We start from the raw sequence: 22,330 nt of genomic DNA, 5'->3' as shown, positions 1-22,330 counted from the left end.
GTGGAAATTATTGTTGGTGTTGCCCTAAAATAAACCTGAAGAAGGAAGTTCACCTGCTAACGAATTAATTAAGATGTTGGAGCATACATTTGTTGAACTTCATGCAGAGGATTTATAAATGGACAATTGCTGTGAAGTTGCCTTCATAGGACATCACCCTATTTATCCCTCGTAACTATATTAGTTAGCAGGACACTATTACAGCTCCGAACATCGAAGTTCGGAGTTCAATTGCCTGTAAGGGGTTCATATGTCTACCCCATGGAATGCATGGGGTTTTTCCCAGATCCGGTTTCTTCCCACAGTCCAAAGCTGTACCAGGTAGATTAATTAGTCGTTGTCAATGATTAGGTTAGGATAAAACCAGGGTTGTCTGGGTTGCTGGATGGCAAGGCTCAAAGAGCTGGAAAGGCCTAATGCATGCTGTATCTCTAAGTAAAATTAAGAAAAATAATAATAATGCAGAAATATTATCTGTGTATGTTGCATGGTGTATGCATTCATGGTCCCATAACCATAAATTGTTGGCAAACTTTTCCACAGAAGTTGTTTGCCATTGCCGCCTTCTGGACAGTGTCTTTACAAGACGGGTGACCCCAGTCACTATCAATACTCTTCAGGGATTGTCTGCCTGGCGTCAGTGGTCACATAACCAGGACTTGTGATACGCACCAGCTGTTCATACGACCGTCCACCACCTGCTCCCATAGCTACATCCTGATCGGGGGCTAAGCAGGTGATACACCTTACTCAAGGGTGACCTGCAGGCCAGCAGGGTGAAGTAACACCTTAACACCTCCTTTGGTATCTCCACCCCATCACCTGGCAGAAATAATCATGAGGCACTTAACACAAAAGAAAGGTTGTTGACTTGATGAAGAGGAAGAGAACCTTCCCCTGGAAATGAAGGGGAAGCAAAGCTGCTGTGACTTTATAAGACATTGATCATCTGCACCTGGAGTATTGAGAGCCATTTTGGGTCCCTTTTCTAAGAAAGAAGTTGCCTGCATAGGAGAGGGTTCAGAGGAGGTTTCTGAGAATGATTCCAGAAATGAAAGGGTTAATGTATGAAGCGTGTTTGATAGCTCTGAGGCTGTACTTGCTGAAGTTTAGAAGTATGAGGGGGGATCTCACTGAAACCTATGGAATATTGAAAGGTCAAAATAGAGTGAACTTGGAGAGGATGTAGCCAGGAAGTCTGGGACCAGAGAGCACAGCCTCAGAATACAAGGATATCCCTTAAGAACAGAGATGAGGAGGAATTTAGCCAGAGGGTGGTGAATCTGTGGAATTCATTGCCACAGATGACTGTGGAGACCAAGCCATTGGGTAGACTTAAAGCAGAGGGAGATAGGTTCTTGATTAGTTGGGGCATCAAAGGTTATGGGGAGAAGGCAAGAGAGTGGGTTGAGAGGGATAATAGACTGGACATGATGGAGCACTCTCATTGGACCAAATGGCCTATGCCTTATGGAGATTTATCTACATGCTGGAGTATGCAGTAGTGATAATGGAAGGATTGTGGTGGTGGTTGGGTGGGGGGGAGCAAGAAGAAATGAAACACCCAAAACATCTCCCAATTGTTTGCAAAATAATAGCTCTACTGCTCACTATGAGAGGCAAACAACTTCACCTTACATCTGGCAACGGATCTCAACTGGGGTCACATGATGGTGTAGCAATTAGCATAATGCTTTACTGTGCTAACAATCACCAATCAGTGTTCAATTCCTGCCACTGTCTGCAAGGAGTTTGTACGTTCTCCCCGTGACTGTGTGGGTTTCCTCCGGGTGCTCTGATTTCCTCCCACATTCCAAAGACAGACGGGTTAGTGAAGGTTAGTATGTTCTGGACACCCTGTCTTGGTGCCGGAAGCGTGGTGATACTTGTGGGCTGCCCCCAGCAGATAATTAAAAGATTATCTTTTAATCTTTATCTTTGTAAACGCAAGTCTCTGAGAATGGGTGTGAACCTTTGACTGGGTGATCCTCCATGTTGGTGTAGGTTAATGAGGCACACATCCCGAGGGTGTAGCCAGTCATACAAGACGAGACTTCGGATGAACTGAGCAGCAGATTCTGGCCGTTCTCTGGGTTGATAAGACCTGGCATCTTGTTGCAGAAACTTTCCTTCCAGCGAGGCCCAAAGTGACGATAGTCTAGTTGAGAGAAGGGAAAAGGTGAAAAGCCAGACACCTCTGGCAGTGAGATGGGTCATCCTCTACCACCCCCCCCCCCAGCTGAGAACGGCCTGCTTTGACCTTCACACAAGCTAGCAGTGTGTACGGCATTATTTCAGGTAGCGTACCTGAGTTCGATTCCCAACGCTGTCTGAAGGAGTTTGCACATTCTCCCCATGACTGCGTGTGTCTCCTCCAGGTACGCTACTTTCCACCCACGTTCTAAAAGAAGCATGTATGGGCTTGTAGGTTACATAACTTTAAGGTGTTTGGAGGGATGTCGGAGGTATGTTTTTTAGAGAGTGGTAGGAAGGCATATGGCGTGCTGACCTTCAAGTCAAGGGGTTGAATTCACAAGGGGATATTGCAGCTCTATAAAACCCTGGTTACACCACACCAGGAGTGTTGTGTTCAGTTCTGGTCGCCTCATTATCAGAAGGATGTGGAAGCTGCAGAGGAGATTCACCGGGATGATGCCTGAACCAGAGGGTATGTCTTATGAAGACAGTGTGAGCGAAGTAGAGCTTTTCTCATTGGAGCAATGGAGGATGAGAGGTGGCTTGATAGAGGTGTACAAGATAATAAGGGGCATAGATAGATAGCGTGGAGAGTCAGAGACATAATTACAAGGGAGCATAATTTTAAAGTAATTGGAGGGAAGTATGAGGGGGGGGGGGGTCCAAAATAAGTTTCTATTTTACAGAGAGTAGTGGAACAACCTGCCAGGGGTGATAGTAGAGGCAGAATCATTAGGGACATACAAGAGACACATGGATGATAGAAAAGTAGAAGACTCTGTGGGAGGGAACGGTGGGATTGATTTTAGAGTCAGTTTAAAAAGTCGGTACAACATTATGGGTTGAACAGCCTGTGCTCTGGGCTCCATGTTAATTGGTCACATGGGTGTAATTGGGGAGTGCGGGCTCATTGGGCTGAAAGGGCCTGTTACTGTGCTGTATATCTAAATAAATAAATGAATGAATGAGTGAGTGAATAAATAAATAAACAGTCAGATAGATAAGAAATTAAATGGATAGATAGATAACAGGCCATATCAAAGGTGGTGATGAATCGGCATATAGGAAGGAGATTAGAGATCTGGCTGAGCGTTGTCATGACAACAACCTCTCACTCAGTGTCAACAGAGCCAAGAAACCGATTATTGACTCCAGGAGGAGGAGACCAGAGGTCGAGGAGCCAGTCCTCATCGGAGGATCAGAGGTAGAAAGGGTTAGGAGCTTTGAACTCCTCAATGTTATTATCTCAGAGGACCTGTCCTGAGCTCAGCAATGATGAAGGAAGGACGGCAGTGACTATTTAGAAGTTTGTGGAGATTTGACACGACAGAAAACTTCAACAAACTTCTACAGATGTATGGTGGAGAGTATATGAACTGGCTGAATCACCACTTGGTATGGAAACTGCTGGGATCTGAAGCAGAGAACAATCTGCTGAAGGAACTCAGAGGTTGAGCAGCATCTGTGGGGGGAAAAGAATGGTTGACATTTCAGGTCAAGGCCAGTCTGAATCAGTCCCAGCCTGAACCGGCAGCCGTTGCTCTGCCTCCATAGATGCTGCCTGACCTGCTGTGTTCTTCCAGTATTTTGTTTTTGTTCACCTCCCGTCTCCTTTTGCAACAGGTATCAGCAGTCTCCTTTAAAGAACTACACATCACCAGTGCAAGTCTACCCGTCCTCAAAGAAATGAGCTGGAAAAGGGCCAGTTACATCATGAAGGATCCCATCCACCCTGCTCATGGACTGTTTGCCCCACTCCCATCAGGGGGGAGGCTATGTAGCATCCACACCAGGACCACCAGACTCAAAAACAGTTACTTTCCCCAAGCAGTAAGGCCGATCAACACCTCCACCCACCAACCCACCCCCAACCACCACTACTTTATCATTTCCTGTCAGAGCCCCCTTGTGTACAGACACTCCTGTGCCTAGCGTCACTTTATGGACAATCTATGTATATAAACTATCATATGTACTTACATTTTTTAAAATTATTATTGTGTTTTTTTTGTGCTGCATCAGATTTGGAGTAATAATTATTTCATCCTCCTTTACACTTGTGCATTGGAAATAATATTAAAGAATTCTGAAGAATTGTCTTTGTATGAGGCTGGATGAAGGGAAGACGATTCCCTGGGCTGGGGAATCAAGGGTCAGACGTCATGGTCTCAGAATATTGATTGAACCGTACAAGACTGAGGTTAGGAGAAATGTCCCCCCCCCCCCCCCACCCAGCTGAACCTTTAGAATTAGCTACTCCAGAGAAATGTGGGGGAGAGAGACTGGATTTTTTCAAAACAGCGATGGCTGGATTTAGACCATAAAACCGTAATACATAGGAGCAGAACTAGGCCATTCAGCCTATTGAGTCTGCTATTCCATTTCATCATGGCTAATTTATTATCCCTCTCAACCCCATTCTCCTGCCTTCTCCTTGGAACGATTGACACCCTTACTAATCAAGAGCCGATAGACCCAATGTCTTGGCCTCCACAACTATTTGTGGCAATGAATTCCACAAATTCACCACCCTCTAGTTAAAGAAATTCCTCCTCATCTCTGTTCTAAATGGATGTCCCTCTATTCTGAAGCTGTGTCATCTGCTCCTAGACTCCCCCACTACAGAAAACATCTCCACATCCACTATATCTTGGCCTTTCAATATTCGATAAGCTTCAGTGAGGTTCCCACCACCTCTTCTAAACTCCAGCGAGTATAGGACCAGAGCATCAAAAGCTGTCCAAATGTTAACCCTTTCATTTCAGGGATCATTCTCATGAACCTCCTCTGGATCCTCTCCAATGCAGCTCATCTTTTCTTAGATAAGGGCCCCAAAACTGCTCACAATACTCCGAGAGTTGTCTGACTAATACCTTATAAAGCCTCAGCATCACATCCTTGTTTTTGCATTCTAGTTCTCTCGAAGTGCATTTGCCTTCCTTCCTACCAACTCACCTGTAGGTTAATCTTTTGGAAAAACTGCATGATGACTCCCAAGTCCCTTTGCATCTGGATTTTGAGATATTAAGCAGTTGGTATAGGACTATTCCAGTGATGTTTAGTATTGTGGCTTTCTGGAGATTTACATAAATATTGCTGTAATTGTTTAATGCTATTGTGTAGTGCCTTTGAGATGATACCAGTTATAGATATTAATATCGGGATGATGCATACCCTGTTCATGTTCCAAATTCTTTCAATTTCCTCTTTTAATTCAGCACATTTCTGGTGTTCTTCACTTACTGATTTCTGTGAGTTATGTGTGTTTAGAATGGCGATATCGATTAAATAAGTTGTTCTTGTTTACCCTGTAATATTATATCCAGACAAGTATTGTGCATTGTCCTATTTGTAGTAATGGATCAGTTGTAATGTAATTTGTGGGAGTCTAACTCCATAACTGGATCAGGGTTGTATCTATAGTCAGGTATGATTTACTTTATGAGTTTGTATTTTAAGCAAAAGTTTGGAGAATGGTGTTTGCCATCCTGTAATGTGCTGGATTGGTTTTGCTTTCTCTGGCATTGTCTGCATTTATTGCCTTGAATTTGTTGGTCTTTTGTTATGTATTTTTGTTAGTTTTTTTTGTGTTAACCACCTAGTCCTGTATTGCTACAAGCAATCCTTTTGATTCTGGGAAGAGGTCTCCAACTCTGAGCCAGGCGTTTGACACCTAGTTTACTCAGATCATGGGGATGTCTTCCATGGAGGGTCATGCTCTTCCATTGGTTAACTTTTTCTTCTGTAGTGATACTTTGTTCACTTTTTTGGGTAGTGCTTTCATTTAAGTTTAGTGGTGATCAGAATTGCATATGCTCGCCTGGAGTGCTGAATCCTGTTTTCGTTGCTGAAGATATATCCTTATGAGTTTTATCTGACTGTTGTGTAAGTGTTTATGTCTGTCATTCCTCCTCCTCCTTCTGTCCTAGTTAGTGTTAATCTAAGGACATTCAAATGTGCATAACGTTTTCTGAAACTTGTCATTTCAGTTCTTATTTTTCTTTGTAAATTTTCCAGATCGGTTTTGAACCAAGATATTATGCCAAAAGAATGTGTTAATATGGGTATTGCAAAAGTGTTTATTGTCTTTGTTGTATTTTTACTGTTGAGCTCTGTTTGAATGACTTTCTTAAGCCTTGAAGTAAATTCTGTGGAAAGTTTTCCCTTTATTGCACAATGGTCTATTTTCTTTGCCTGTTGACGATCATATGAAATATGACTGTTTCATATTCATCCAACAGTTATATCGTATCCTGCCACTCTGGTGCACCTTTCCTTATGCTTAATATTCTGCACTTCTCTCGACCAAAGTTCACATTTATATCTTTAGAAAATAGTTCTACTATTTGAATTGTTTACTGATGAAAGCATTGTATAATTTCAAATTATCCAAGGTGAGTCAAGGTTTAATTCATTTTATCATCCTGGATGCCCAATTTTCATCCAATTCAGTATATTAGAGAGCAGGTTTAAAGCTAAACAGAACCATAGTGGGCTTAGAGAGTCCCTATGGAAAACGTTTTGGCTTCTTTTGATAATGGCATTTGTTCTTTTTTAGCTTGTTAATAGATAGGGTGATTGTAGTATTCCAATGCTTCATCAGAAGCTGTAGGAATTTCACAATTCTTAAGAACTCTTTCACAATTACTGGTATTTTTTCACAGCTCAAGCTGATTATTATTATTATTTTGTATTTGCACAGCTTGCTTCTTTTGCACTTTGATTGTCAGTCTCTGTGTGTAGTTTTTCATTGATTTTATTGTGTTTCTGTTTTACTCTGAGTGCCCACAAGAAAATGAATCTCATGGTTGCATTTGGTAATCAACATGCACTTTGCTAATGAATTTACTTCGAACATTGATGGGAGAAGGGAGAAGGGAGAATGTCTTGGGTGGGAGGGTGGGGTCTTTGGTTGAGCTGGCTGCCTTACGGAGGCAGTGGGAAATGTGGACAGTGTTCATGGAAGGGGGTCATAAGGATTGTAGAGCAACACAGAGCTGAGGAGAAAGATGATCTATGATGATCCCAGCAGTCTCAAAAGCAAATTCTATCCCTATGTTAGAACATACATAGAACAGTACCACATGGGACAGGCCATTCAACCCCTCTATACTGTGTGGATCATGATGCCAACCTATGCTAAATGTCCTCCTTGTGTGCATCATAAACTTTGCTCCCTTCATATTGCTGTGTCAATTCAAAAGCTCCCTCCCTCTGAGTGCGAGGGAATAATTAGTGAGCACGGGGTGCTGAATGTATGACTGAGTGCCTCCTGCTAACGTGGGTATTTACAAATGCTTGATATGAGTGGGCACCACATGAATCACAAACTCATTCGCCACAAATTACCCCAATAAAAGTCTGTGAAATCCGAAACTACTAAACCTGTATAAAACAGCCGCTGAGAGGCCAAGGATTCAATATGAAAGGTGGTTAAGACAGCAAATGGCATGCTCACCTTTATTACTCAAGGGATTGAGTTCAAAAGTCAGAAAGATATGTTGTTCTATAAGTCTCTAGTTAAGCTGCATCTGGAGTATTGCATTACAGGAAGGATGGCAGTGCTTTGGAGAGGGTGCAGACGAGGTTTACCAGAATGTTGTTTGCATGTGCTATAATGAGAAGTTGGACTAATGGGTTGTTTACTCTGCAGCGCCAGAGGCTGAGGCAGACCTGATAGAGGTTTATAGGACTGAGAGGCATAGATGGAGTAGACAGACAGTATCTTTCTCCCAGGGTTTAAACGTCTGGTACCAGAGGGCATGCTTTTAAGGTGAAAGTGGGGTGAGTTAAAAGGAGCCGAGAGAGACAAGTTTTTTTTGAAACAGAGAGAGCGATGGGTACATCACATCAATTAAACATTGCAAACGGGAATGAAAGATCATTGGGTCACAGGGACCTTCCTCCCTGTGGAAAATACTCATCTTCTCACTGTATATTGAGATTCACACAGCATGTCCTTTGTACAAAGTCCAAGTGCTGTTCAAGAAACAGCTTGACTTTTTTATCCACCCTCACGCCGAGCGGTTCCATGTCATTAGTAGCTGTGAATTGTGACTGGTGAAGAAGCAGATTGAGAAAAACATGACAATCACTTTGCCACAGCTTTCTCCTGGCAGCCAAGAGGCTAAGGGTGTCTTGACAGTTCGCATCTCTTGTGAAGTATTGCTGGCAGTTAATTAGAGACTGTGCTCAGACCCAGACAGTGTATTCAACCCTGAGTAGTTCTGGTTGCAACCAAGGATTGTGCTCCATTGAGATGTGTGAATGGTTTAGCAATTCTTCTGAAACTATTAGGAATGAAAGGGTTAACACAAGTGGAGCATTTGATGGCTCCAGGCCTGTACTTGCTGGAGTTTGAGGGAATGGGGGAAGGATCTTGTTGAAACCTTTTGAATATTGAAAGGATGTGGAGAGGATGTTTCCAGTTGAGGGGGAGTCTAGGGCCAGAGGGCACAGATAGACAATAGGTGTAGAAGTAGGCCATTCGGCCATTCTAGACTGCACCACCATTCACTGTGATCATGGCTGATCATACACAATCAGTACCCCATTCCTGCCCTCTTCCCATATCCCTTGACCCCGCTATCTATAAGAGCTCTATCTAACTCTCTCTTGAAAGCATCCAGAGACTTGACTTCTGGGGCAGAGCATTCCATACACGTGGAGAGGATGTTTCCAATGGGGGGGGGGGAGTCTAGGGCCAGAGGACACAGATAGAGTGGATGTGGAGAGGATGTTTCCTATAGTGGGGGAGTCTAGGATGAGAGGACACAGAGAGTGGATGTGGAGAGGATGTTTCCAGTTGAGGGGGAGTCTAGGACCAGAGGACACAGCCTCAGACTGGAAGGATGTCCCTTTAGAGCAGAGATGAATCAGAATCAGCTCTAATATCACTGGCACATGTTGTGAAATTTGTTGTTTTGTGGCAGAACTACAATGCAATGCCTAATAATAATAATATTATCATGATTGTAAATTACAGCAAGAAGTAGATATATATTTTAAAAAGTTAAATTAAATAGGTAGTGTAAAAAGAGAAAGAAGTAGTGAGGTAATGTTCTTGTGCTTTATCAAGGGGGCAGTGAATCTGGAATTCATTGCCACAGACAGCTGTGGAGGCAAAGTCACTGGGCATATTAAAAGTGGAGGTTGATAGGTTCTTCATTAGGGTGTCAAAGGGTATGGAGAGAAGGCCGAAGAGTGGGGTTGATAGGAATAATAAATCAGCCATGATGGAATGGCAGGGAAGACTCGATGGACTGAATGGACTAAATCTATCTTTTTGTCTTATGGTCTATCTGGCTCTATCCTCATGTCCTGAAATCCATTGTTCTCCATTTTAGATAAACCCAAAGCTTAAACCTCTCAAACATCACCACTTGTTATGGTACAGCTCTTCCAAGACCACAAGAAACTGCAGGGAGTTGTGGACACCATTCAGACCCAGCCTCCCCTCCAATAACTGTACACTCTTCACACTCCATAGTAACGTTTCCAGAAGTGTGTTGGTCATTGATGCAAACGATATATTTCACTGCGTGCTTCATTGTATATGTGACAAATAAAATTGATCCTAAATCTAATCTGTCACAGAAAGGCAGATAAAACACTCCACCTACCCCAGACATTCTCCCCTCCCCCCCCCACCAGGCAGAAGACACAAAAATCTGAACACACGTACCACCAGTCTCGAGGGCAGTTCCTATCAGAATATTGAACTGTTCTCAGTACGATACAGAGAACTTCTGATCTCTCATGACCTTGCACATTATTGTCCACCTGCACTGCACTTTCTCTGTAGCTGTTACACTTTATTCTGCATTCTGTTATTGTTCTCCCTTGTTTAACCTCAATGTACTTACAGTACTGTGCAAAAGTCTTTGTTGCATATGTAGTACATAGCAAGGGTGCCTAAGGCTTTTGCACACTACTGTATTTGTCAACATGGAGCAGAGAGCAAGTTTGAAAATCTGGCGGGAGCAATGGATGTTGGGAATGGCAAGAGTGGAGCAGGTGACAGGTGGCAGAGCTGGAGCTCCAGGGGCAGGAGGTGGTGCAGATCCAGGGTCATTTAATTCTAAACAATTGGTTTATTGATCACTACAGAATGTCTCTCTGGTGCTTTCTGCTCCCTCCCCTCTTCCTTCCCATTTTCCCAACCATAATTCCCCACTCTCACAGGTCTTAAGGTGACTACATCCCAGAGTCCCGAGAGAGGTTGCTGAAGAGATAACAGATGCTTCGGTCATAATCTTTCAAGAATCACTTGATTCCAGCATGGCCCCAGAGGACTGGAAGATTGCAAATGTCACTCCACTCCTTAAGAAGGGAAGAAGGTAAAAGAAAGGAAATTATAGGCCAGTTAGCCTGACTTCAGTAGTTGGGAAAGTGTTGGAGTTGATTATTAAGGATGAGGATTTGGGGTACCTGGAGCCTAATGATAAAATAAGTCAAAACATGGTTTCTATGAAAGGAAATCATGCCTGACAAATCTGTTAGAGTTCTTCAAGGAAGTAACAAGCAGGGTGGACAAATGAGTGTTGTTTACTTTGATTTTCAGAAGGCATTTGATAAGGTGCCACAAATGAGGCTGTTTAACAAGATAAAATCCTGTGGTGTTACAGGAAAGATACTGGCATGGTCAGAGGAATGGCTGACAGGCAGGAGGAAGTGAGTGGGAATAAAGGGGCCCTTTTCTGGGTGGCTGCCAGTGACTAGTGGTGTTCCTCGGGTGAGTATTGGGACCGCTGTTTTTCACATTGTTTGTCAGTTATTTGTATAATGGAATTGATAGCTTTGTGGCAAAGTTTGGGGATTATACGAAGATAGGTGGAGGGGTAGGTAGTGCTGAGGAAGCAATGCCATGACAGCAGGACTTAGACAAAATGGAAGAATAGGCAAAAAAGTGGCAGATGGAATATAGTGTTGGGAAATGTATGATAATGCATTGGTAAAAGGAACAATAGTGCAGACTATTATCTAAATGGGGAGAACATTCAAACATCAAAAGTGCAGAGGGACTTAGGAGTTCTTGTGCAAGACCCCCAGAAGGTTAATTTACAGATTGACTCTGTGGTAAAGAAGGCAAATGCAATGTTGGCACTTATTTCAAGGAGACTAGAATATAAAAGCAAGGAGATGATGCTGAGGCTTTATAAGACACTAGTCAGGCTGCATTTGGAGTATTGTCAACAGTTTTGGACCCTGTATTTCAGAAATGATATGTTGTCATTGGAGAGAGTCCAAAGGAGGTTCATGGGGATGATTCTGAGAATGAAGGGGTTAACCTATGAGGAGTGTTTGGTAGCTTTGGGCCTGTATTCACTGGAATTTAGAAGAATGCTGGGAGCAGGGCGACCTCATTGAAACCTACTGAATGTTGAAAGGACTAGATAGGGTGGATGTGTAGAGGATGTTTTCTATGGAGGGGGTATTGAAAACGAGAGACCACAGCCTCAGAATTGAGGGGCAACCCTTTAGAACAGAGATGAGGAAGAATTTCTTTGGCCAGAGGGTGTGCAATCTGTGGAATTCATTGCTACATTACTGTGGAGACCAAGTCATTGGATATAATTAAAATGGAAATTTTAGGTTCTTGATTAGTCAGGGTGTCAAAGGCTAAAAAGCTGCAGAAAGTTGTAAATCAGCCGGCGCCACATTGGGCACTCGCCTCCTCAACATGGAGGACATCTTCAAAAGACGATGCCTCAAAAAGGTGGCATCCATCACTGAGGACCTCCACCACCCAGGACATTCCCTTGTCTCATTGCTACCATCAGGGAGGAGGTACAGGAGCCTGAAGACACACAGTCAATGTTTCAGGAACAGCTTCTTCCCCTCTACCATCAGATTTCTGAATGAACAATGAACCCATGAACACTACCAATTTATTTTTGCTTTTTTCTGTTCTCTTTTTGGACTACGTATTGAATTTATTTTTATATATACTTTCTATTACAATTGATAGTGTTTTTATTATTATGTTTACAATGTACAGCTGCTGCAAAAGCTACAAATTTCACAGCAGTGGTGTTAACCCTGACTCTGATTCTGGCTCTCTGCTCCTTATAGTCTATAAGCAGTGAGATCAGAAACACAAGAGGTCATGGAATGAAACGACAATTGTTCATTCCTCTCCATAGTTGCTGCCTGGAGTTCCTCCAGCAATTTTGTGCATGTTAAATGGTGAGATTATTCATTTTTTGCAAGATTTCTAGTCACTGAAGACGGAGGCGGTGTGCCAGCTATGAATAGAAATGGTGATACACCAGGGAACACTGATCAGGAGTGAAGCTCTCCATCTGCCTCAAGGAAAGGTTTGCTCCCAACAGTTATACAGGTTCTTCGCACAGACAGAGTGATAGAAGCTGCATTAATAAAAAGTCATAAATAAATCCCATTTTTATGTCTCACACTACAGATTGATTTTAATAGGATTAACTATTAGGATTCATATTTGGTTGGACATTACACAGGATAGCAAGTTCAAGAGTCGCACAGTAATATTGCAGCTCTATAAAACTCTGGTTAGGCTACACGGAGTATTGTGTTCAATTCTGGTCACATTACAGGAAGGATGTGGAAGCTATAGAGAGAATGCAGAGGAGATTTACCAGGATGCTGCCTGAATTAGAGAGGGTGCAGAGGAGATTCACCAGGATGCTGCCTGGATTAGAGAGGGTGCAGAGGAGATTCACCAGGATGCTGCCTGGATTAGAGAGGGTGCAGAGGAGATTCACCAGGATGCTGCCTGGATTAGAGAGGGTGCAGAGGAGATTCACCAGGATGCTGCCTGGATTAGAGAGGGTGCAGAAGAGATTCACCAGGATGCTGCCTGGATTTGAGAGGGTGCAGAGGAGATTTACCAGGATGCTGCCTGGATTAGAGAGGGTGCAGAGGAGATTCACCAGGATGCTGCCTGGATTAGAGAGGGTGCAGAAGAGATTCACCAGGATGCTGCCTGGATTTGAGAGGGTGCAGAGGAGATTTACCAGGATGCTGCCTGGATTAGAGAGGGTGCAGAGGAGATTCACCAGGATGCTGCCTGGATTAGAGAGGGTGCAGAGGAGATTCACCAGGATGCTGCCTGGATTAGAGAGGGTGCAGAAGAGATTCACCAGGATGCTGCCTGGATTTGAGAGGGTGCAGAGGAGATTTATCAGGATGCTGCCTGGATTAGAGAGGGTGCAGAGGAGATTCATCGGGGTGCTGCCTGGATTAGAGAGAGTGCAAAGGAGATTCACCAGGATGCTGCCTGGATTAGAGAGGGTGCAGAGGAGATTCATCGGGGTGCTGCCTGGATTAGAGAGAGTGCAAAGGAGATTCACCAGGATGCTGCCTGGATTAGAGAGGGTGCAGAGGAGATTTACCAGGATGCTGCCTGGATTAGAGAGGGTGCAGAGGAGATTCACCAGGATGCTATCTGGATTAGAGAGAGTGCAGAGGAGATTCACCAGGATGCTGCCTGGAATAGAGAGGGTGCAGAGGAGATTCACCAGGATGCTGCCTGGATTAGAAAGGGTGCAGAGGAGATTCACCGGGATGCTGTCTGGATCAGAGAGGGTGCAGAGGAGATTCACCAGGATGCTGCCTGGATTAGAGAGGGTGCAGAAGAGATTCACCAGGATGCTGCCTGGATTTGAGAGGGTGCAGAGGAGATTTACCAGGATGCTGCCTGGATTAGAGAGGGTGCAGAGGAGATTCACCAGGATGCTGCCTGGATTAGAGAGGGTGCAGAAGAGATTCACCAGGATGCTGCCTGGATTTGAGAGGGTGCAGAGGAGATTTACCAGGATGCTGCCTGGATTAGAGAGGGTGCAGAGGAGATTCACCAGGATGCTGCCTGGATTAGAGAGGGTGCAGAGGAGATTCACCAGGATGCTGCCTGGATTAGAGAGGGTGCAGAGGAGATTCACCAGGATGCTGCCTGGATTAGAGAGGGTGCAGAAGAGATTCACCAGGATGCTGCCTGGATTTGAGAGGGTGCAGAGGAGATTTACCAGGATGCTGCCTGGATTAGAGAGGGTGCAGAGGAGATTCATCGGGGTGCTGCCTGGATTAGAGAGAGTGCAAAGGAGATTCACCAGGATGCTGCCTGGATTAGAGAGGGTGCAGAGGAGATTCATCGGGGTGCTGCCTGGATTAGAGAGAGTGCAGAGGAGATTCACCAGGATGCTGCCTGGATTAGAGAGGGTGCAGAGGAGATTTACCAGGATGCTGCCTGGATTAGAGAGGGTGCAGAGGAGATTCACCAGGATGCTATCTGGATTAGAGAGAGTGCAGAGGAGATTCACCAGGATGCTGCCTGGAATAGAGAGGGTGCAGAGGAGATTCACCAGGATGCTGCCTGGATTAGAAAGGGTGCAGAGGAGATTTACCGGGATGCTGCCTGGATTAGAGAGGGTGCAGAGGAGATTCACCAGGATGCTGCCTGGATTAGAGAGGGTGCAGAGGAGATTCACCAGGATGCTGCCTGGATTAGAGAGGGTGCAGAGGAGATTCACCAGGATGCTGCCTGGATTAGAGAGAGTGCAGAGGAGATTTACCGGGATGCTGCCTGGATTAGAGAGGGTGCAGAGGAGATTCATCGGGGTGCTGCCTGGATTAGAGAGGCTGCAGAGGAGATTCACCAGGATGCTGCCTGGATTAGAGAGGGTGCAGAGGAGATTCACCAGGATGCTGCCTGGATTAGAGAGAGTGCAGAGGAGATTCACCAGGATGCTGCCTGGATTAGAGAGGGTGCAGAGGAGATTCATCGGGATGCTGCCTGGATTAGAGAGGCTGCAGAGGAGATTCACCAGGATGCTGCCTGGATTAGAGAGGGTGCAGAGGAGATTCACCAGGATGCTGCCTGGATTAGAGAGAGTGCAGAGGAGATTCACCAGGATGCTGCCTGGATTAGAGAGGGTGCAGAGGAGATTTACCAGGATGCTGCCTGGATTAGAGAGGGTGCAGAGGAGATTCACCAGGATGCTATCTGGATTAGAGAGAGTGCAGAGGAGATTCACCAGGATGCTGCCTGGAATAGAGAGGGTGCAGAGGAGATTCACCAGGATGCTGCCTGGATTAGAAAGGGTGCAGAGGAGATTTACCGGGATGCTGCCTGGATTAGAGAGGGTGCAGAGGAGATTCACCAGGATGCTGCCTGGATTAGAGAGGGTGCAGAGGAGATTCACCAGGATGCTGCCTGGATTAGAGAGAGTGCAGAGGAGATTTACCGGGATGCTGCCTGGATTAGAGAGGGTGCAGAGGAGATTCATCGGGGTGCTGCCTGGATTAGAGAGGGTGCAGAGGAGATTCACCAGGATGCTGCCTGGATTAGAGAGGGTGCAGAGGAGATTCACCAGGATGCTGCCTGGATTAGAGAGAGTGCAGAGGAGATTTACCGGGATGCTGCCTGGATTAGAGAGGGTGCAGAGGAGATTCATCGGGGTGCTGCCTGGATTAGAGAGGGTGCAGAGGAGATTCACCAGGATGCTGCCTGGATTAGAGAGGGTGCAGAGGAGATTTACCGGGATGCTGCCTGGATTAGAGAGGGTGCAGAGGAGATTCATCGGGGTGCTGCCTGGATTAGAGACGGTGCAGAGGAGATTCACCAGGATGCTGCCTGGATTAGAGAGGGTGCAGAGGAGATTCACCAGGATGCTGCCTGGATTAGAGAGGGTGCAGAGGAGATTCACCAGGATGCTGCCTGGATTAGAGAGAGTGCAGAGGAGATTTACCGGGATGCTGCCTGGATTAGAGAGGGTGCAGAGGAGATTCATCGGGGTGCTGCCTGGATTAGAGACGGTGCAGAGGAGATTCACCAGGATGCTGCCTGGATTAGAGAGGGTGCAGAGGAGATTCACCAGGATGCTGCCTGGATTAGAGAGGGTGCAGAGGAGATTCACCGGGATGCTGCCTGGATTAGAGAGGGTGCAGAGGAGATTCACCAGGATGCTGCCTGGATTAGAGAGGGTGCAGAGGAGATTTACCAGGATGCTGCCTGGATTAGAGAGGGTGCAGAGGAGATTCATCGGGGTGCTGCCTGGATTAGAGAGGGTGCAGAGGAGATTTACCGGGATGCTGCCTGGATTAGAGAGCATTTCTTATGAGGATAAGTAGAGCGAGCTGGGGCTTTTCTCTTTGGAACAGGAGAGGATCAGAAGTGACCTGACAGAGATGCATAAGATGATGAGGCATCGATAGACTGGAGGGCCGGAGACTTTTTCCCAGAATAGAAATGGCTAATAGCAAGTGGTCACAGTTTTAAGGTCTTTAGAGGAAAGTACAAGTGGGAGGCAGGTTTTTCACATGGAGTGGTGGGAGTGTGGAACACACTGCCTGGGGTGGGGGTAGAGGCAGATACATTAGGGACATTTAAGAGAGTCTTAGACTGGTACATGGATGATAGAAAAATAGTGCAATAGTTCCATTTAATATCAGAGAGTATTTACAAATACAGCCTGAAATTCTTGTTCTTCGCAGCCATCCATGAAAACAGAAGAGTACTCCAAAGAATGAGTGACAGAAAAAAAACGTTGGGACCCTAAAGCCCCCACCCCCCCCCCCCGCCCATGAACAAGCTGCAGCAAAGTATCGACCTTCCCCTCTGCCACTCACTCCAGCAAAAAGCATCAGCACTATCCACTCCCCCACCCCAACAATGAATAGCGAGGGCCCCAAGAAAGACCACGATCTGCAGTACAACAAAAACAAATCATTTGCACGACAATCCGACATTCCACAAGATCTCTCTCTCCCTAATAAAGGGGCAGAGAGGTATCACACAGCAAGAAGCCAATAAAAAAACACTCACTGGTTTACGGTTAAAAGAATGAAAGGCTACATAGGTTGACCTTGGAGTAGATTAAAAGGTCAGCATAACGTGGGCTGAAGGGCCTGTACTGTTCTATGTTCTCTATTTTATTTTATTTAGAGATCCAGCGTGGAACAGGCCCTTCTGGCCCAACAAGCCACCCCACTCAGCAACCCACATATTTAACACTAGTTTAATGACAGGACAACTTACATTGACCAATTAATCTGCTAACCAGTACATCTTTGGACTGTGGGCGGAAACCCAGACACTCCCAGCAAGAATGTCAAGTCTTATTTTCATTTGGACCATAACTGCTGGTACAGTACACAGTAAAAATGAGACAACATTTTTCAGGACCATGGTGTTACATGACACAGTACAAAAACTAGACTGAACTACGTAAAAAAAAACAACACAGAGAAAGCTACACTAGACTACAGACCTACCCAGGACTACATAACGTGCACAAAAACAGTGCAGGCATCACAATAAATAATAAACAAGTCACTAGGGCAAGGTGTCAGTCCAGGCTTCGGGTATTGAGGAGTCTGATAGCTTGGGGTAAGAAACTGTTACATAGTCTGGCCGTGAGAGCCCGAATGCTTCGGAGCCTTTTCCCAGACGGCAGGAGGGAGAAGAGATTGTATGAGGGGTGCATGGGGTCCTTCATAATGCTGTTTCCTTTGCGGATGCAGCGTGTAGTGTAAATGTCTGTGATGGTGGGAAGAGAGACCCCGATGATCTCAGCTGACCTCACTATCCGCTGCAGGGTCTTGCGATCCGAGATGGTGCAATTTCCGAACCAGGCAGTGATGCAAATTTTCTTGCAGGGGACATTGGAAACGAACTCTGTACTTCGACACCCTGAGCTGCAACAGCATCGCAGTGACCACTATGTAGTCTATTTCATTTCTTTTGTTCACTACTGAGTGGAGCTGACTCTAGGGACTACACTTCTAAAATATTTAAATGTTTAGATGATACAAAACTTGACCTAGTAATAACTATTGCTGTGGCTTGGTGACCAATACTGGGAACTAAATGTTGGCATTTGGAAAGGACAGACTAAAAGCTGATGTGGTTTAAAGGGATGTGGGATGACCTAACGATGACAGATCATCTGAGGAGCACGGTGAAGATTGATCTGTGCTGCTTCTATAATCAGGAGATGGAACCATGGAGACACAAGCTGCTTGAATCTCAAGCAAAAATTAATCTGCTGGAGGAACTCCGTGGGTTCAGCAACATCTGTGGAGGGAAATGAGCAGTTGACATTTTTTGTTCAGACTCGTTTTCTTTCTAGAGTAACACGCATAAAATGGAGACCCGTATCAGAATCAGGTTTAGCGTCGCTCACATGTCATGAAGTTTGTTTTTTTCTGTGGCAGGAGTACAGTGCGATACATAAAATTACTACAGTCCTGTGCAAAAGTCTTAGGCTCCCTAGCTGTATATATGCACCCTAGACTTTTGTACACCACTGTAGGTGATTATATAAATATACAAACAGGTAAGAAAATTACTCGGAAAATACCAATCCTGCACCCTAATCCAGTACCCGAAATGTCATCTGTCCATTTCCTTCCAGAGACACAGCCGGAATCATGGAATTCTTCCAGTAGTTCATCTTATGTCGTGGGGAATATTATAATACTGAGATTAGAGATAACAGAAGTCAAAAATATCTTGTAGGGAATTCTTATGAGTATTGACCATGCTGTTAGAGAGAGAATTAATCAAAAACTTGTAGAAAACCTAAAACAGCAGTCAGGATGACAGAAATCTGAGCCTTAGGTCCCACATGACCAGGTTCAGGACGAGTCATTACCCTTCAACCACCAGGCTCCTGAACCAGTGTGGATAATTTCACTCATCTCAACACTGAACTAATTCCACACCCTCAGGACTCACTCTCAATTACTCTACAACTCATGATCACAGTATGATTTATTTACTTGCTAATATATCAACATCATCATTATTATTATTTCTATTTTATTTGCAGTTTGTCTTTTGTACATTGTCAATCATTGTATGTAGTTTTTCATTAATTCTATTGTGTTTCTTTGTTCTGTGAATTCCCAGAAGAAAATTAATTTCATGGTATAATATATGGTGAGATACAAGTACTTTGATGGCATGAATATTGATTTCACCTTCCGATAAACAAATTTCCTCCCCTCCTCTATTCCCCCCTCTAACCTTCTCACCTGCCTATCACCCCCTACTCCTTCCCTTTCTCCCATTGTCCACTCTCCTCTCCAATCACATTCTTTTTTCTCCAGCCCTTGACCTTTCCCACCCACCTGGCTTCACCTTTCACCTTCCAGCTGCCCTCTTTCCCCTCCCTTGCCTTTTAATTTGGCATTTTCCCCCACCCCCTTCCTTCTCAGTCTCGGAAGAAGGGTCTCGGACCAAAATGTCGACTGTTTTTTCTTTTCCACTGATGCTGCCTGACCTGCTGAGTTCCTTCAGCCTTTTTCCGTGTGTGTACTTTGACAGTACATGTACTTTCACATTGATCTTTACACAATACGGGGATGTTGAATTTGAAAATATAATGCAGATATTGTAGTTAGGGGGTTTCCTGGCACAGTTGGAACCACGCAGGATCAAGCTATGGAAGACAGTGGAGTTAATGCATTGCCAACATCACTGAGCACCTCTCCACATTGTCTGCAGCCATGCCCATGAGGCACCTGTGCAGGCAGCTCGCTGCTCTCACTGGACAGCTGCGGCCTAGACTGAGAGAGTCAGTGTGACACGCACAGGGGACAGGAGAAGCTCAGCAGGTCAGGGGAAATGAATTGACAGTCAATAATAGGCAGATGTCAGTGTGATTGTCTTTCAATATCTTTGCCATTTACGCTCAATAACACGGAGGTAAATAAACAAGTATTGGTAGAGAAAAAAATGTAATTCTTATCTTTAAATTTATAAATTCAGAAATTTTGATTAAAAAAAAATTATTTCAATTTATCATTATCTGTGGAACTCATCACCATAGTGAGCTGTGGAGTTATGAGTAGGTGAATAATCCTGGAATGAAAGGGTTAATGTATGAGGAGCATTTGATGGCTCTGGGCCTGTACTCGCTGGAGTTTTGAAGAATGAAGGGGAATCACAATGAAACCTACCGAATATTGAAAGACAGAGATAGAGTGGATGTGGAGAGGATGTTCCCTAAATATTCCCACTGCTGTATAGAATTTGTACATACTCCCGGTGAATGTGTGGGTTTCCTCCAGGTGCTCTGGTTTCCTCCCACAGTCCAAAGACGTACTGGTTGGTAGGTTAAACAGTCATTGTAAATTATCCTGATATTAGGTTAGGGTTAAATCAGGGGTTACTGGGCAGCCCAGTTCAAAGGGCCAGAACAGCCTATTCCGCACTGTATCACAATAAATAAATAAAAATATAGTGCAGAAAGCCTAGACCTGTCAGTGCAGATTCAGGATAAAAGGATGTCCCTTTAGAACAGAGATGAGAAGGAATTCCTTTAGCCAGAGGATTGTGAATCTATGGAATTCATTGCCAAGATAGCCATGGAGGTCAAGTTATTGGGTATGTTTAAAGGAGAGGTTGATAGGTTCTTGATTAGTCAGGGTATCAAAAGTTACAGGGAGAAGGAAGGAGAATGGTGATGAGAGGGATAGTAAATCAGCCATGATCAAATGGCAGTACAAACTTGATGGGCCAAATGGCCTAATTTTGTTCCTATATCTTATGGTGTATTAAGCCAGGAAGAACACATGCTGAATAAAAATCAACCCACACTTAACCTAACTTAAATAAATAATAATATACAAATACTTGTCTTCTCCCCCACCCCAGACGCAATGTTGCCGTTTCAGTGAATGAGATCTGCCAAATCCACGATAGTGTAGCTTTTAGAGCCGTGGAGATCGAGCTTCATTTCCCATTGCTGTCTCCTTGTTCTCTGTCACACAGAGAACGTACAAACTCCTCTGAATGCACCTGTTTCCTCCCACATTCTAAAGACATACGAGTTAGGGTTAGAGAGTTGTGGGCATGACAATACTTGTGCAATGTGTTAGTTGTTAATGCAAAAGACACATTTCACTCTATGTTCCAGTGTTCCAATTTACATGGGACAAATGAGGCTGATCACTAAATCTTTACACCTTGGGTTTAACCTGCCTCAGGTTCAGGCTCTAAGGTGCAATCATAGATAAGTCAGAGATTACAAGATAATAGAAAGATGAAATTAAAGGTTCTGAACACATTTGGTTTTCCAAATAAAATCGGCCAACTGATGGGGCAAAGAGGAATAAATAGGTAGAATGTGAAGCAGGGTTATAACAACTCTACAAATCCCTGGTTGGGCCACACTTGGAGTATTGTGATCACTTCTTGTCACCTCAGTATCTGAAGAACATGGAAGCTTTAAAGAGGGTGCAGAGGAGATTTACCAGGATGCTGACTGGATTAGAGAGTGTGCAGAGGAGATTCACCAGGATGCTGCCTGGATTAGAGAGGGTGCAGAGGAGATTCACCAGGATGCTGCCTGGATTAGAGAGGGTGCAGAGGGGATCTACCAGGATGCTGACTGGATTAGAGAGGGTGCAGAGGAGATTCACCAGGATGCTGCCTGGATTAGAGAGGGTGCAGAGGAGATTTACCGGGATGCTGTCTGGATTAGACAGGGTGCAGAGGAGATTCACCAGGATGCTGCCTGGATTAGAGAGGGTGCAGAGGAGATTCACCAGGATGCTGTCTGGATTAGAGAGGGTGCAGAGGAGATTCACCAGGACGCTGCCTGGATTAGAGAGGGTGCAGAGGAGATTCACCGGGATGCTGTCTGGATTAGAGAGGGTGCAGAGGAGGTTCACCAGGACGCTGCCTGGATTAGAGAGAGTGCAGAGGAGATTCACCAGGACGCTGCCTGGATTAGAGAGGGTGCAGAGGAGGTTCACCGGGATGCTGCCTGGATTAGAGAGTGTGCAGAGGAGATTCACCAGGATGCTGCCTGGATTAGAGAGGGTGCAGAGGAGATTCACCGGGATGCTGTCTGGATTAGAGAGGGTGCAGAGGAGATTCACCAGGATGCTGCCTGGAATAGAGAGGGTGCAGAGGAGATTTACCAGGATGCTGACTGGATTAGAAAGTGTGCAGAGGAGATTCACCGGGATGCTGCCTGGATTAGAGAGGGTGCAGAGGAGATTCACCGGGATGCTGCCTGGATTAGAGAGGGTGCAGAGGAGATTCACCAGGATGCTGCCTGGATTAGAGAGGGTGCCTCATGAGGATAGGTCGAGTGAGCTAGGGGTTTTCCTCTTTGCAGTGATGGAGGGTGAAAGGTGACCAGAC

The 22,330-nt window shown here is 44.9% G+C and overlaps 1 protein-coding gene across 1 annotated transcript in view; it reads right to left on the bottom strand.

The window, feature by feature from the left end:
- Positions 1–22,330, bottom strand: part of vwa5b1 (von Willebrand factor A domain containing 5B1) — a 192,634-nt gene that overhangs the window by 146,940 nt on the left and 23,364 nt on the right. The window contains exon 2 of the mRNA XM_059952343.1: positions 1,973–2,158. Within this exon, the coding sequence (XP_059808326.1) occupies positions 1,973–2,111 (139 nt within the window). The 5' untranslated portion in view covers positions 2,112–2,158. The remainder of the gene's footprint in view (positions 1–1,972; positions 2,159–22,330) is intronic.

This window comes from Hypanus sabinus, chromosome 27 (genome assembly GCF_030144855.1).
Source record: "Hypanus sabinus isolate sHypSab1 chromosome 27, sHypSab1.hap1, whole genome shotgun sequence".
NCBI classification, from domain to species: domain Eukaryota; kingdom Metazoa; phylum Chordata; class Chondrichthyes; order Myliobatiformes; family Dasyatidae; genus Hypanus; species Hypanus sabinus.
This window is presented reverse-complemented; position numbering and strand designations above follow the sequence as displayed.